At 44.1% G+C, this 17675-nt stretch overlaps 1 protein-coding gene across 1 annotated transcript in view; it reads left to right on the forward strand.

Moving 5' to 3' along the window:
• The first annotated feature begins 3001 nt into the window (after positions 1-3001).
• The window catches only part of LOC124595118 (inactive rhomboid protein 1), a 138106-nt gene continuing 123432 nt past the window's right edge, over positions 3002-17675 (forward strand). The window contains exon 1 of the mRNA XM_047133715.1: positions 3002-3119. Within this exon, the coding sequence (XP_046989671.1) occupies positions 3045-3119 (75 nt within the window). The 5' untranslated portion in view covers positions 3002-3044. The remainder of the gene's footprint in view (positions 3120-17675) is intronic.

Raw genomic sequence — 17675 nt, forward strand, 5'->3', positions numbered from 1 at the left:
AATTTTTAGTACCTATGGGGGTACTGTGGTCTGTGCCATCGCAACAGGATCCCATGTTTTTTGTTCTGATTTGCGGCCACATTTTCTAGTCATTTTTGCACCCTAGTGTCTGAAGCAATGCCAAGCGGCTGCTGCAGACCGTTTTCAATCGGACTTTTGTATTAGGCCAAATAGAACAGATACGGTTGAAAAAAGATAACTTAATTAATTCAAAATTTTTAAAAGGGATACAATGCTGGACATAAAAGTATATTAACCGGACGCCATGTGGGCGTTAGTGCTCCACAGGAGAAACTATCAAAATGAAATAAATAACAAGCAGCTACATGTGTAGGCTTTTGGACTTTGTTGAAACACTGATACTGTAGAAAACTACTACTCTCTATGAGTGTGAGATAATAAGGATAATATAAAAGACTTACCTTATACCAGACGCATCAAAATCAAAACATTTACTAAAAAACTGACAGAACAAAGTTCCGCCATCAGTCTTAATGACAACAATGGCCCTGTGTATTAGGATTATTGCGACCAGTTCTCGACAGGCAGTAACACTGTTAGAGACATAAAACATGCAATGGCCACTTTTCCAAACCTGGCCACTAGACCACACTTTCCCCTACCGATATTTCTATTACTTGGTAACCTACATAATCATAATTTAGTATTTATATAAATTGATAACAGTAACTGCAAATAACAGACACGACCACAAAAGTTTACTAAAACTTTTTAATGTAATGTATCTTTTATTCATTACATTGTATTATAACACACTTGACTTGATTTCGTACTGCTTGGACAAACACGTACCATATTTGAAGACGGCCATCTCTATACTGCGCATTGACGAATCAACGCTACTTCCGTCTGACCTTTTACATCACAGTAGCTGGCCGGTGCTGGTTGCGCACGAATGTGGGTTGTCAGCTCTGGAAGACAAACAACAAAATATTCCCCCTCTCACTTCTACTAACCCCGCAGTGGCCCCGCTATATACCGTTCTACCACTGTCGCAAACAATGAACTTAGCTCAATGCCGAATTCACCAACTTCAGTTAAAATTAAGCACATCTTAAAATATTACTACCCCTGTAAGTACTTTTTGTTCGTTACTGAGCAACAAATTATTAACGTTAGTTCAAGTTTCTGGATTCAGCTGTTAGCTACTGAAAGCATATTACTATAATATACGGCTGAGTAGCCCGGGCCGTAGTAACACTTGTTTCGGGCCGTATGCGGCCCTGGGGCCGCAGTTTGACGACCATTGTTCTAGACTTTTCACCGCTTCCGGTTTCTAGGGAAACCTAAGAGTACACCGATAGCATACGCAAACAAAGCGATCGAAAGGAGGTAACGCCCGGTAGGTATACAACATACCTAACATATAGGTAATGCGGTTGCGATCTTAACTTGCCAAATTTACACTACTCGCCATTAAAATTGCTACACCGAGAAGAAATGCAGATGATAAACGGGTATACATTGGACAAATATATTATACTAGAACTGACATGTGATTGCATTTTCACGCAATTTGGGTGCATAGATCCTGAGAAATCAGTACCCAGAACAACCACCTGTGGCCGTAATAACGGCCTTGATACGCCTGGGCATTGAGTCAAACAGAGCTTGGATGGCGCGTACAGGTACAGCTGCCCATGCAGCTTCGACACGATTCCACAGTTCATCAAGAGTAGTGACTGGCGTATTGTGACGAGCCAGTTGCTCGGCCACCATTGACCAGACGTTTTCAATTGGTGAGAGATCTGGAGAATGTGCTGGCCAGGGCAGCAGTCGAACATTTTCTGTATGCAGAAAGGCCCGTACAGGACTTGCAACATGTGCTCATGCATTATCCTGCTGGTATGTAGGGTTTCGCAGGGATCGAATGGAGGGTAGAGCCACAGGTCGTAACACATCTGAAATGTAACGTCCACTGTTCAAAGTGCCATCAATGCGAACAAGAGGTGACCGAGACGTGTAACCAATGGGACCCCATACCACCACGCCGGGTGATACGCCAGTATGGCGATGATGAATACACGCTTCCAATGGGCGTTCACCGCGATGTCGCCAAACACGGATGCGACCATCACGATGCTGTAAACAGAACCTGGATTCATCCGAAAAAAAATGACGTTTTGCCATTCGTGCACCCAGGTTCGTCGTTGAGTACGCCATCGCAGGCGCTCCTGTCTGTGATGCAGCGTCAAGGGTAACCGAAGCCATGGTCTCCGAGCTGATAGTCCATGCTGCTGCAAATGTCGTCGAACTGTTCGTGCAGATGGTTGTTGTCTTGCAAACGTCCCCATCTGTTGACTCAGGGATCGAGACGTGACTGCACGATCCGTTACAGCCATGTGGATAAGATGCCTGTCATGCGAGGCCGTTGGGATCCAGCACGGCGTTCCGTATTACCCTCCTGAACCCACCGATTCCATATTTTGCTAACAGTCATTGGATCTCGACCGACGCGAGCAGCAATGTCGCGACACGATAAATCGCAATTGCGATAAGCTACAATCCGACCTCTATCAATGTCGGAAACGTGATGGTACGCATTTCTCCTCCTTACACGAGGCGTCACAACAACGTTTCACCAGGCAACGCCGGTCAACTCCTGTTTGTGTATGAGAAATCGGTTGGAAACGTTCCTCATGTCAGCACGTTGTAGGTGTCGCCACCGGCGCCAACCTTGTGTGTATGCTCTGAAAGCTAATCATTTGCACATCACAGCATCTTCTTCTTGTCGGTTAAAATTCGCGTCTGTAGAACGTCATCTTCGTGGTGTAGCAATTTTAATGGCCAGTAGTGTACTAGGAAAACTACCGTAGTCTACGCCTGCTTATGATAGTCTATGGTAGCCTACGGTGGTTTTACAACCCTAGGTAACAGCTTTCCTGGAGCTTCAGTGTCTGGAGCCGTTTATTCGGGTGTTAAGAGACGCCTTTACTCCCGGCTGTCTTTCGACTCCCCCGGCTGGTGTGTTGCAGACGTTGACGAAGCACCGGCGGCGGCCGCCGTCGCGCAGCCGGCAGCACATGCGGAGTTACTCGCTGCCCGCCGTCGCTAACGCAGTCGTCGACACCCGCTCGCCGCCCCTGTTCGCCGACGAGGTAAGTACCTGGCCGCACAGCATCGCACAGCCCCGCCCACAAGCAAGGTGCTTCCGGGTGACGTAACGTTAGCGACAGCCCCGGACGGTGCACAAGTCCCGCCCAATCACCCCCCTCCACACCAATCCATATCCTAAGCTCCGCCCATGGTCTGCCGCATGTTCCAACATCAAAGTTGTTCGTATCACAGATATGCCAGTCATAACAAGGGAGAAAATCAGTAGTTAGTACGAAATACAGTTTTTCCGGAACCATTGTGAAAAGAATTAGAAATATGTTCATTGAATATGCGAGTTGAAAAATCATCAATGAGAAAGAAAAATAAAAATGGTATCCACAATGTCTTTTTTATTTCATGAGCTTTCATCTGCACTATATCAAAAAATCTGATATTTGTTAACTGCAGTGAGCGCAAATTTCCGTCACCTCGCGTAGTGTTCGAAATTCTGTTGGGAAATATTAACTGGTAGTATCGCCAAGGATGCTGTCCATTATCTCGATTGTCTAAAGACAATGTTGTGCATAAACAAGGCAAAATCGATGTCTTGGTTTGTTTCTGATTACCTCATTAAAACTAAAGAATATAAGAGTGGGATAATGTAGAAATGCGTAATGCAAGCAGTTAGATATTTATACAGTGACATTCTTCATTAATATTTGCCTGTGTAATGGGTGAATTTTTACTTGTGAACTCTTATGACTGCTTGCTTATAGCAGACACGAGATTACTTTGCGTTCTTCTTCAGTGTTTGAGAGCTTTAGAGCTGCATATTGTTAAACATATGTACATAATTTCGTCAGTGTCATGTTATCGTACTTTAATGTCTGTTAGATATCAGTTTTGACGGCAGTTGGCCACAACAGTCAAGATTAGGTACCTTGTGTATGATAACTTTATTCAGAGTGCATATCTATGTTTCATTTTGACGGTATTACACAAACTGCTAAGAAGTACTAACAGCACAACACTGATAGTATGAACAACCGCGGTAAAACAAAAAAACGACGAAAAAAACACGACAGCGACGAGGACAACCAAAGACCATATTGATGCGCTCTTGGTAGGTGTGGCGGACAAAAAACGACGATCAAAAACACGACAGCGACGAGTACTACCAAAGATCATGTTGATGCGCTCTTGGTTGGTGTGGTGGGGGGTAAATGGGCGGGGCTTGTGCGAATGTCTGCGGCTGTCGCTAACGTTTCCTTTCCAGGTGCAGCTATACGATTTACATCCAACTAGTCCTGATGAACTACGACATGCACAGAACATTGCTTGCAAGGAGGCACAAATTAGTACAATACTGTATCGCATGAATATCAAAGACAGTCAGCAGATTTGAAAAGAATATACACTGAGGTAACGAAAGTCATGGGACAGCGATATGCACATATAGAGATGGCGGTTTATCGCGTACACAAGGTATAAAAGGGCAGTGCATTGGCGGAGCTGTCATTTCTACTCAGGTGATTCATGTAAAAAGGCCGCACGACAGGAATTAACAGAATTTGAGCGCGGAATGGTAGTTGGAGCTAGACGCATGGAACATTCTACAGAGGGGTCCAAAAAAATTTATCCACTGTTTAAAAAATCCGTAACTGGCAAACTAATTGACGGAGTTGTCTCATTTTTGGTAGTGTAATAGTTTGTAGTTCCGGCAACCGCCACACAACCGTTGTATTGCGTTGTTTTGTTTTGTCAGATGACAGTCGCCAGATAGTCAGTGTTTTGTTCTTAGTTGCACCTATAGTTCAATTCTTTTGTCTTGGCGGTTCGCGCATGCCCGCCCAGACGCGGGAGATTGCTGCGTTGCCAGTTGTACGCGCCAAGAGAAGCAGCGCCATAGTATAGTTCGCAAACTTACGTTTAGGGGGCGGGGGGTGGGGGGAGGGGGGAGCGCGCAGTTTATGAAGTAAAGCCACCACGGCCGCATTAACCCTTTCGCTGCTACAGAGACGTGCTCCCCGCATTCCGCGATGTGCGCGATTTTGTCATGATTGCACTGCTCGCCTGTGCAGACACATGGTGTTTTGACTGCTTTGACACACTTTATCATTCGGTTTCACAAAAACTATTTCGCCCAAAAATTTGATTTTTACACATCTTCTTGACTGATACCTTCCCCCCATAAATGACTTAATTTTGTTTCGATGATCAACGCAGTTATAGATGTAGTAAACCACTGCACGAAATTTTGAAGAGTTTGCAGAGGTAAAAAGTCCATAGCGTATGGTCGATTTTAGTTGCCACTAGAAATTTCAAAAAATTACATTCAAATGAATAAAATTCATGAAGTAAGACACTTCGATATTGTTTTTAAATAAAGAAAATATTAAGCATCGATCAAGGTTTGAACTCAGAACCTTTCGCTTAGCAGCCATACACTAACCATCACGCTAACACAGCTCGTCCTTCAATATATCTACCGAAGGACTTTAAATATCAAGCAAAATACCGACAAACACTGTTGGTATGATTATGAATTACGTTTCATCGAAGTACAATAGGAAATAAACAATTAAACCAATTACCGCTGTTCTTTATTGCGAAAAAACGGTTAGTGAGAATGATACAAACACCTTTCCTTGCTATTGCCTGAATTAGGAGGCTTATTGCTTGTTTGGTTTAATTAATTAATAGAATATGAAGCAATTGGTATAAATAATGCTTTTTCCAAACTTTCTATAAAAGAAAGTCTGCTATCAAGACATTGCTTTTGTTCAATTACTTTATTTATGACTGAACGTTACTAAAACTGAAGACATTCGTCCGTTCTCTGCACTGCAGTCGAGCTCTGGCAACGTCGTTCTCTGTTCATTGGCTGACTGTGTTTTGTGACGTCAGATACGCAGAACAAACCTAAACCCGGCCGCCGTCATAAATGACGCGCACTTTAGTTACTCGAGTAAACATGGCTGGCGCAAGGCTTACATTCGATGAAAGGAAGTCAATGGTACAGTAAATCGCCACAATTGCATCTACTGGGCCGCCGAAAATCCGAACGTCCATGTAGACAAAGCCGTGAATTTGCCAGGAGTAAATGTGTGGTGTGGGTTGTCTTACCGGGGCTTGATTGGGCCATTCTTCTTTGACGGCACTGTTACCGGTGAGGTGTACCTTCAGAAGCTTCAGACATCCATTTTACCTGCCATCCGAGACTTGTATGGAGACGGAAGACTTTACTTTCAACAAGATGGTGCCCCAGCCCACTACCAAATCGTGTTAGGGCGTATCTCGACGAAAATCTACCAGGAAGATGGATAGGCCATAGAGGTGCTATGGAGTATCCACCACGTTCCCCAGACCTAACTCCTCTAGACTTTTACCTGTGTGGAACACTGAAGGACGTCGTTTATCGACAAAAGCGACGCACATTGTATGAACTTCGAGAATCCATCGTACATTCATGTACAAATATCCAACCGAACACGTTGCAGTCAGTAGTTCGTGCTGCAGTTCGGCGGCATCGTTTGTGTGTGGATGTTAATGGTGACCATTTCGAACACCTACAGTGATATCTTTAAATTGGACTTTAAGCTACACTTTCACCAAAAATGAGACAACTCCGTCAATTAGTTTGCAAGTTATGGACTTTTAAACAGTGGATACGTTTTTTTGGACCCCTCTGTATTTCGGGAATCGTTAGGGAATTCAATATTCACAGGACAGCAGTGCCAAGAGTGTGACGAGAATACCAAACTTCAGACATTACCTCTCACCAAGGACAACGCAGCGACCGACGGCCGTCACTTAACGAGCGAGAGCAGCAGCTTTGGCATAGAGTTGTCAGTGCTAACAAACAAGCAACACTTAGTGAAATAATCACTGAAATTCATACAGGATGTACGACGAACGTATCCGTTGTGACAGTGCTGCCAAATTTGCGGTAACGGGCAGTGGCACCAGACGACGGATACAAGTGCCTTTGCCAATGGCACATTGCCTGCAGAGCCTCTCCTGTGACTATGTCGATTCAACTCTAGACGACTGAAAACCAATGGCCTGGTCAGATGAGTCCCGATATCATTTGGTAAGAGCTTACGGTCGGGTTCAAGTGTGACGCAAATCGAAGTCATGGATCCAAGCTGTCAACAAGCTCTGTGCAAGCTGGTGGTGGCTCCATAATGGTGTGGGCTGTGTTTACATGATGTGGACTCGATCCTGTGGTCCAACTGAACCGATACTTGACTGCAAATGGTCTTGTTCGGCTACTTGGAGACCATTTGCAGCCGTTCATAGATTTCATGTTCCCAAACAATAATGGAATTTTTATGGATGACAATGAACCATGTCGCCGGGCCACAATTGTAGAACGTTCTGGATAACACAAGCGAATGATCTGGACACCCAGTTCGCCCGACATGAATCCCGTCCAACATTACGGGACATAATTGACAGGTCAGTTCGTGCACAATATCGTGCACCGGCAGCACTTTCGCAATTATGGACGGCTATCGAGGCAGCATGCCCCAGTATTTCTGCAGGGAATTTCCAGCGACTTGTCGAGTCCATGACACGTCTAGGTGCTCCACTACGCGGTGCAAAAGAAGATAATGCACGGCATTTGGAGCTGTCACACGTCTTGTGTCAAATCAGTGTGCTAGTCTCCTAAAATTGATGGCAGAGCTAAGCGAAACGTTTTTACTAGACCTAAAAGATAAAGCTGACAGCAACCGAAGGTTTTCTTGAACATCACAGTTCTGTGATAGAACGGTCCGGTTGGACCTGTGAACTGACTTTATTTCCATCAGTCTTCTGACCGGTCTGATGTCTACCACTAATTTCTCTCCTGTGCCAACCTTATCATCAGTCTTGCACTTTCACCCGACGTCCTCAGTTAACTGTTTGATACATTCCTCTGTCTTCTCCTACTGATATTACCCCCTACAACTCTCTCTACTACCATGGAAGTTATTCCCCGATACCTTAATACATGTTCTATCATACAGTCCGTTCTTACTGGAGATGTTTTCTACATGTTTCTCTCCTCGCCATTTCTGCGGAGAACCCTCTTACTTCTTATCCTATCAGTCAACCTAATTTTTAACATCGATCCACTGCACCAAGTCTTAAATGCTTCTGTTCTCTTCTCTCGCAGTTTCCTCATAGTTCATGATTCATTTCCAACCAATGCTGTACTCCAAAACTACATTCTCAGAAATTGTTTCCTCAAATTAAGACCAGTTTGAAGTCAGTAGACTTATTTTGGCCAGAAACGTCTTCTTTAACTGTACTAGTCTGTTTTTATGTCCTCCTAGCTCCCTCCGTCATGTCTCATTGCGTTTCCAAGGCAGTAGAATCTCTTGGCCTCGTCTGCCTCCAAAACTCTTGCAGTCACTTATAGTAATACCTACAATTTCATATGGACTCCAAACCTCGGTGCAGCCCAGCGCATTTTTCACATTAACAAACATTACCCCGGAACTGAAAGAAGTGATAAGTGACAGATAAAAATTCTAAAGGTCCCCGTACACGATCAAACTTGTTTGCCAAATTTGCTCTTTTCCATCCACGGACTTGTCAAAAGGCCCATGCACGTACAAGCAAAGTTTGCCAATTTAAACTCACTTCTGAAGCAGACGCTGTTCGACTAGCGAAGTGCTTTGACACTAGTAGGAATGGCTACCAATACAGGCAAAGCATTTCTTGCATTGCCTTTAGCGCTGTTCATAAAAAAGAAATAGTAAAAAAGACGAGGGTGATCCATGATTGAAATTGGCAGAGAAATATACCCATGAAAATCTGCTAAAGGAAATAATGTATCAGATGATTATATTAAGTTTCTGCAAACGCACAGTAAAACTTTTAGTAACTCGTTGCAGTTATTTCGCTCTCACATTGACAAAGAAGTCACAAGTATAAGAAACATTTATTCTCTTCTACTTGGTCTTCTTATGACAGTCCATTAAAATATCACAACGCGGGAAATAAACAACATCCACGAAAGCACCAGAGAGCTTCGTTTATTTTATTTTATTTTATTGCACACCCGCTTGTACATTGTGTGTAGAATACTTATTTCCTTCTTCAACTCTTCCTGGGAAAGACGCAACACCTCTACCATTTTGGTAATCTCCAGCGCTGTTATGTTTTTACCATTTATCGTAGTTTCCATAGTTGTGGAAACTTACGACAGAGCGTAATAAATTGTTTTAAAACTGTTTTACGCAAAACGTGGCAAAACAACACAAACAACGTCCACCATATTGTCAAGTCTGCTGTTGATCAAAATTTCTCTCAAACGCGTCACCACGTTCTATGTTTGACAAAAACGTCAAACAGTGCCGTACACAGTCAAATATTCGACAAATCTAGCGAAGGTTGAAAAATTCTTAGATTTCATCGGGATTTTTGATTCACGATGGGTGAGGAACTCTACCCCAGACCTTTGCGTCCGTAATCCAGCATTTACCTACCGAGCCACCGGTAGAGTCGTCTCGCGCTCTGCGCTGGACGACATATGGGCCAGCCCACCCGTGTCCGCTCCAGGCATTTTAGGGCGGTCAGAAACGCTTGCGCGAAATGACATACTTTGTGCTGCCATCTAGACTTAACATTAATTTGTAAATACATTGTATACATGAAGGGGTTGGACAAAAATACGGGAACATCGCAATAAATGCAGACGCTAGCCATGCCTGCACGTTGCGCTGCTTTACTTGAGAACGAACCTGTGCAATGTCTCTAACACGTTGCAAGCGTCAGTCATGGTCGGAACAGTGTTCTGTGTGGTTGTGAGTGCGTTATGTCGGATCTAAGTGAATTAGAATGTGGGCGAATTGTTGGTGCTCATATGGTGGGTACATCTGTAACCAAGGTAGCCTAAGTGTTTGGTGATCCAAGAGGCCCCGTATCGCATACAAAGCGGAAAAACATCATCCGCCGAGTCACGACACAGACGAAGGTATGTATTGGGTGGTTGTGACAGACGGTCGTTGAAGAGGATTGTGGCGAGAAATAAGAGGACGACAGGTGCAAAGGTCACTGCAGAACTGAATGGAGCACTCGCGAACCCTGTAAGTACCATAACAACACGACACGAAACTCAAGAAGCTGAACATTACGTGTGAGATGGAGTTCCACAGCCACCCGTGAGTGATGCAAATGCCCGTAACAGGAAAACGCGATGCCGAAGCCATAAATCCTGGATTGAGGAGCAATGGAAGAAAGTCATTTGGTCGGATGAGTCTTGTTTCACACTGTTTCCAACGTCTAGCCGCGTTTATGTTCCAAGAACGAAACATGCTGAAGGGTGGTGATTTGGGCAGCCATATCACAGTACACATTAACTCTTTACAGACGAATGGAAAAACTGGTAGAAGCCGACCTCGGGGAAGATCAATTTGGATTCCGTAGAAATGTTGGAAAACGTGAGGCAATACTGACCCTACCACTTATCTTAGAAAGTAGGTTAAGGAAAGGCAAACCTACCTTTCTATCATTTGTAGACTTAGAGAAAGCTTTTGACAATGTTTACTGGAATACTCTCTTTCAGATTCTAAAGGTGGCAGGGGTAAAATACAGGGAGCGAAAGGCTATTTACAATTTGTACAGAAACCAGATGGCAGTTATAAGAGTCGAGGGGCATGAAAGGGAAGCAGTGGTTGGGAAGGGAGTGAGACAGGATTGTAGCCTACCACAATGTTATTCAATCTGCACATTGAGCAAGCAGTAAAGGAAACAAAAGAAAAATTCGGAGTGGGAATTAAAATCTGTGGAGAAGAAATAAAAACTTTGAGGTTCGCCAATGACATTGTAATTCTGTCAGAGACTACAAAGGACCTGGAAGAGCAGCTGAACGGAATGGACAGTGTCTTGAAAGAAGGATATAAGATGAACATGAACAAAAGCAAAACGAGAATAATGGAATGTAGTCGAATTAAATTGGGTGATGCTGAGGGTATCAGATTAGGAAATGAGACGCTTAAAGTAGTAAATGAGTTTTGCTATTTGGGGAGGAAAATAACTGATGATGGTCAAATGAGAGAGGATATAAAATGTAGACTGGCAATGACAAGGAAAGCGTTTCTGAAGAAGAGAAATTTGTTAACATCGAGTATGGATTTAAGTGTCAGGAAGTTGTTTCTGAAAGTATGGCGTGGCCATGTATGGAAGTGAAACGTGGGCGATAAATAGTTTGGACAAGAAGAGAATAGAAGCTGATGAAATGTGGTGCTGTAGAAGAATGCTGAAGATTAGATCGATAGATCACATAACTAATGAGGAGATATTGAATAGAATTGGGGAGAAGAGAAATTTGTGGCACAACTTGACTAGAAGAAGGGATCGCTTGGTAGGACATATTCTGAGGCATCAAGGAATCACCAATTTAGTACTGGAGGGCAACGCGGAGGTTAAAAATCGTAGAGGGAGACCAAGAGATTAATACAGTAAGCAGCTTCGGAAAGATGTAGATTGCAGTAGGTACTGGGAGATGAAGAAGCTTGCACAGGATAGAGTAGCATGGAGAGCTGGATCAAACCAGTCTCTAGACTGAAGACCACAACAACAACAACAACTTAGTACAGATTTAAGTGTCAGGAAGTCTTTTCTGGAAGTATTTGTATGGAGTGTAACCAAGTATGGAAGTGAAACATGGACATTAAATAGTTTAGACAAGAAGAGAATATAAGATTTCGAAATGTGGCAGCGTAGAAGAATGCTGAAGATTAGATTGGTAGATCTCTCACCTAATGAGGAGGTAAATGATAACTAACTGAAAACCTCAGCTGCCGACAGATGTTGTTGATATACCTCGATGTGGACAGCTGAATATGTGTGCCCCGACCGGGACTCGAACCCGGGACCTCCTGCTTACATGGCAGGGCACACATTTTCAGCTGTCCACATCGAGGTATTTCAACAACACCTGTCGGCAGCTGAGGTTTTCAGTTAGTTATCATTTATTCCAGGGAAAAGCTGCACGGTCATCAACAGTAACTGTTCTTTCGAGAACAAGTTACTGTCTTCGGATAAAATGAGGAGGTACTGAATAGAATTGAGGAGAAGAGGAATTTATGGTACAACTTCACTAGAAGAAGGGATCGCTTGGTAGGACACGTTCTGGGACATCAGTGGATCATTAAGTTAGTATTGGAAGGAAGCACGGAGGGTAAAAATCGTAGAGGGGCACCAAGGCGTGAATACACTAAACAGATTGAGAAGGATGTAGGTTGCAGTAGTACTCGGAGTTGAAAAAGCTTGCACAGGACAGAGTAGCATGGAGAGCTGTATCAAATCACTCTCTGGGCTGAAGGCCACAACATCGTACTATTCCATTGCCCCCATGGTTTTTCTGCAAGGTCGCATTACCGCCAAGGATCATGTAACTATTTTGGCTGAATAGGTCAGTCCCAGGGTACAATGTTTATTCCACAATGGTTATCGTGTTCCAAGACGACAGCGCTCCTGTTCACACAGTTCGCATTGCCCATGATTGGCTTTGTAAGCACGAGGATGAATGTCGCATCTTCCCTGGCCACTACACTCACCAGATCTCAATATTATTGAACCTTTCTGTTGTACTTTGGAGAGAAGACTGCCGGATCGCTATCCACCTTCATCATAATTACCTGTAATTTCCACCATTTGGCAGAAAGAATTGTATGAGATTCCCTTGAAAACCTTACGAAGCCTGTAATTATCCATTCTGGGAAGAGTGGAAGCTGTTTTAAATCTTAACGGTTTTCCTACACCGTATTAGGCATGGTAATGTGTTGTGTTTTTGATGTTTCTAATTTTTTTATCCACCCTCTGTAATACCATACAATACAAATAACAATAATAACAGTGCCGTAGAGCGTGGCGATGTTGGTGGAAAATGTGATCAACGCGTCACTCCGTGGCCGTGCGGTTCTAGGCGCTACAGTCTGGATCCGCGCGACCGCTACGGTCGCAGGTTCGATTTGGGTTGTTTGGGGGAAGAGACCAAACAGCGAGGTCATCAGTCACATCGGATTAGGGAAGGATGGGGAAGGAAGTCGGCCGTGCCCTTTAAAAGGAACCACCCCAGCATTTGCCTGGAGCGATGTAGGGAAATCACGGAAAACCTAAATCAGGATGGCCGGACGCGGGATTGAACCGTCGTCCTCCCAAATGCAAGTCCAGTGTGCTACCACTTAGCCACCTCGCTCGGTCCGCAGGTTCGAATCCTACCTCGGGCATGGATGTGTGTGATGTCCTTAAGTTAGTTAAGTAGTTCTAAGTTCTAGGGGACTGATGACCTCAGAAGTTAAGTCCCATAGTGCTCAGAGCCATTTGAACCATTTGAACATCACTCTGACGACCGTCAACTTCTATTCTGAGAACCAGAGCACTTCTTGAAGCAACCTCTCAGTTATCACCAATCTGGGTGGGCCCTATTCTATGCCACAACCACGAATCTAGGTCTGTTGAGTGATTGTCAGACCTTCTGGCCATTCAACTGCGAGACATTAATATGGATTGTGTCAGACATACACCTTCACGTCGCCAACAGTACTGTTTGTCTTAGAATCAGTGCATTCTTTTTGACCACTTCATTTTGTTCAGGGATCGTTTGTAGCGACAGTCAACACGTGAGAAGTGGGAGAAACTTTGCTCAGTAGAGCTGGTCCTAAGAATTAGAACTGACCAACTGATCTTTTCGTAAGCAAATGAACTTGAGTTGGTTGCTGAAATAATGAGTCAAGAATACTGCCTTTCTAACACTACCCGTGAATTCTGTGTATGTTACCCTTAAGGCCGCATGGATAAGAAACTGTTACACTCTGGATATGTAGGAGGATATTGGTGTTTAACGTCCCGTCGACAATGAGGTCATTAGAGACGGAGCACAAGCTCGGATTAGGGAAGGATGGGGAAGGAAGTCGGCCGTGCCCTTTCAAAGAAACCATCCCGGCATTTGCCTGGAGTGATCTAGGGAAATCACAGAAAACCTAAATCAGGATGGCCGGCCGCGGGATTGAACCGTCGTCCTCCCGAATGCGAGTCCAGTGTGCTAACCACTGCGCCACCTCGCTCGGTGTTACACTCTGGAAAGATCTGAACATGATTTTATGTAGAGTGATGACGACATTAGTGTATCATCTACCATTTGACAACCATTGCTGGATAACAATCTCATCTATATTTGCATTTGCCGGCCGCGGTGGTCTAGTGGTTCTAGGCGCGCAGTCCGGAACCGCGGGACTGCTACGGTCGCAGGTTCGAATCCTGCCTCGGGCATGGATGTGTGTGATGTCCATAAGTTAGTTAGGTAAGTAGTTCTAAGTTCCAGGGGACTGATGACCACAGAAGTTAAGTCCCATAGTGCTCAGAGCCATTTGAACCATTTTTTTATATTTGCATTTAATGATGAGATGACCAACATGTTATTAAAATCGGAACAACAAACTTTTCACGAAGACGAATTTCCACCCTTCAGCAGTGCGAGCTACTTGTAGCTTACCGTTACAATTCTGTTATATCATAGCTTGCTGCCACTCTTTAGCCACAAGTAACGCATGGTGCGTGCCTTAAACATTCCTAAAATGTATGTTTCAACAACTACGTTTTGAACAAGACATTGGGGCTAAACCTTATTGCAGGAACGAGTAAGTCTGTTGGTCCTGGCAAGTTTAATTCAGTCGTAATGCATAAAGTTGTCTGTACGTAAAGGCTGTTTTCTAAAGGCTATCGTCCAACGCAATGTTCCGTCATTTTGGGTGATTGGCGTTTATATTGAAGTAAAACTTCTTGGCACACTGAAAATGGGCTCCATTTCAGAACTAACTCTAAAATTTTCTGTTCCAGAGGACAATGACCTTCCACGTGTTAAACTGAACTCACAAGCCGCAAATGCATACTTTGGCAGTAAATAACTATTACACTTTTGCGAAAAATAAACTTGTCACATCTCGACAGCGTAGTAACACAGTACACAATCGCTTTTCTTCCTGACGGCAACCCATTTTCAGTCAGGCACTTTTTCTTGTTTGTTTTCGGAGTGGGATACACAAGGAGATAAGAGTAGGTCCAGCCAGATCCACAGTGTTGCAAGTACTGGTGGGATGAGGCAGGGTCGTTTGTTACGCCGCGCTCTTACTCTATCTGATCTACAGTAGCCGGACACCTATTAGTGAACATTAATATGGGGTGTGTCCACGCTACACATTTACGACGGCCTGAACTCTGCTGGGGACACTTTCAGCGAGGTCTGAATGTCTGTGGAGGAATGGTAGCCCCTCAAGAGCCGAAACAAGAGAAGGTAGTGACGTTAGAATCTGAGGTCCGCAGACGTCGATGTTCCAGCGCTTCCCAGAGGTGTTCCATTGGGTTCAGGTCGGGACTCTGGGCAGGCCAGTCCATTTCAAGAATGTTATTACACAGCTCATTGCCTCGTAGATGCTGCTTTATGACAGCGTGCATCGACATGCTGTTACAATAATCATCTCCGAACTGTTTCTCTACTACAGCAGTACACAATATCTTCCACATTTAGCATTCTCTTTAAGGTGTAATAAGGAGACCACACCCTAAACATGAAAAATACCTCCATACCATACCACCAGCTCCTCCGTACTTCACTTTTGGCACTATAGCTGGTGGCAGGAATTTGCCAAGCAGGGATTTGCCCCCCATCTCTTCCAATGGATTGTGACAGGGTGTCGCTGAGTCATCAGTCCAAACCATCCGTTTTATTCATCCACAGTCCAGAGGCGTCATTCCTTAATCCAACTCAAGCGTCGCTTATCACTGGCTACAGAACCGCGTGGCTTATGAGGAGCGCTTGAGAATCGTACCCTAATTCTTTTAACTCCCTACGCACAGTCATTGTGCTAGCTGGGCTGTTGGTACTAACTGATTTCATGTGATTTTTTTTTTTTTTACCCCTAACCTCCGTAATGCTCGACCGTCCCTCTCCGTCACACATGGCGTCTGCCCAGTCAGTCTAACTGTGGTTGTTCTTTCTCCTTTCCATGGTTGTGGGTTGTTTGGGCTTACTGTCACCCAAATGGCAATGTGGGGAACGTTGGGGACACTTCCAACATTCGTCTTACAACCAAGGAAAACCTCCTAAAACTGTGGTCAGGACTGCTGGTGTTTTCACTTTATTTTACCACGCGTTATCGCAGTCCCGACACGTCGGCGCTGACTGCCACCGCTCTGCACCGCCAGTGTTAACAACCGTTACTCTCAAATAATGGCTAGATGGCATCTTAAAAAGGCGTTATTGTAGCAAAAAAGGCTGGATGTAATTGACGTCTCTAAAACTGCTCAAATTTGATTGCAGAATCTAAGATATAATAAATATCGCAAGATAAATATAGTCTCATATTGAAATCTTGCAGAATGAAAATAATTTTGACAGGATTTGGTTTTGTGTAGTTCTTCACTTTTTAAAAAGCTCGCTTATTTTATTGACACTAGTTTTTTTCTCTTTCGCTATCAGAAACGGTAGAAGCACACTGATGTTACAGCACTACTCAATAATGAAATAAACACGTTGCCGTGTGGCTAGGGCCTCCGCCGGGTGGACCATAAATCCGTTCAATAAATGTAACTGCGCATTATCTGTGGGGCTCTGTGGAGTTTTATCCGCAAAAACAATCCTCGCTACCCCACTGAGTTATACATGGTGGCCAAAAACAGCCTGGAAACCTTGTAAGGGTGTTGCAGGGAAGACTGTGCTGAGGAATAATTGTTAAGAAAAAAATTAGATACGTCGCACCGTTTCCGAGTCAACTAGAATTGAAGTTAGCCATACGGCAATTGCGAGAAAATGCAAGCGGTCCGCCACGTGCAGTTAGTGCCAGTTGTTCTCATAGTGTAGACTGTAGACGATAGCACACGACACTGCACAGCCTTTGGCTCGAGTTCGATCCTTACTACCGTCCCATGTCCAATTTTTGTATCGCTCTCTTGTTCGGTTTTAGGAAACCAAACAAAAATAACGTTAGCGACACCTCTCTGGCGGGATGCTCGAATTTGCTCGCGTAAACTGCCTTGTTGGCTAACTTCAATGCTAATTAATTCGGAAACGGCGCAACGTATCGAATTTTCTTCTTAACAGTTGCTTCTCAGCAAAACCTGCCCTGCAAAACCCTTACGAGGTTTTCAGACTGTTCCCGAGCATCCCGTATAATATAAAATTGTAATCGTAACTGCAATGCTGTACATCAACATGATGCAACAAAGGTAGCCGATATTTAAGTATGAAGTAGGTACTATACAGAAATTCTTTACGTAAAGTATGTAAAATCTCACCAAAGTTTCTGTGTATGAAAAATAATAGTATTCGGGCATGTACTCCAAGAAGTCGATTGTACCAGTAGAACTAGAAGGTCCAGGGATGAATGCTGGACCTGTAGCGTAAGCCTCCTTTGTACTGACCTTTTTTGCAGTACCTCTTCTGGAAGTTTGTAGATTCACAGCACCTTTTGTTCCTTTGCAAATCTAATTACTAAAGTAGGGCCTACCACAAAAAAAAACTGAGAGATCCCTTACTAGCGGCCGCCGTATTGACGTTCCAAGCCGCAGAAGAAGCTAGGGAGCGAGGTGTTGAGAGCGACTATAAGGCACTGGTGTGTTTTTCC

This window comes from Schistocerca americana, chromosome 2 (assembly GCF_021461395.2).
Source record: "Schistocerca americana isolate TAMUIC-IGC-003095 chromosome 2, iqSchAmer2.1, whole genome shotgun sequence".
Classification (NCBI taxonomy): Eukaryota; Metazoa; Arthropoda; class Insecta; order Orthoptera; family Acrididae; genus Schistocerca; species Schistocerca americana.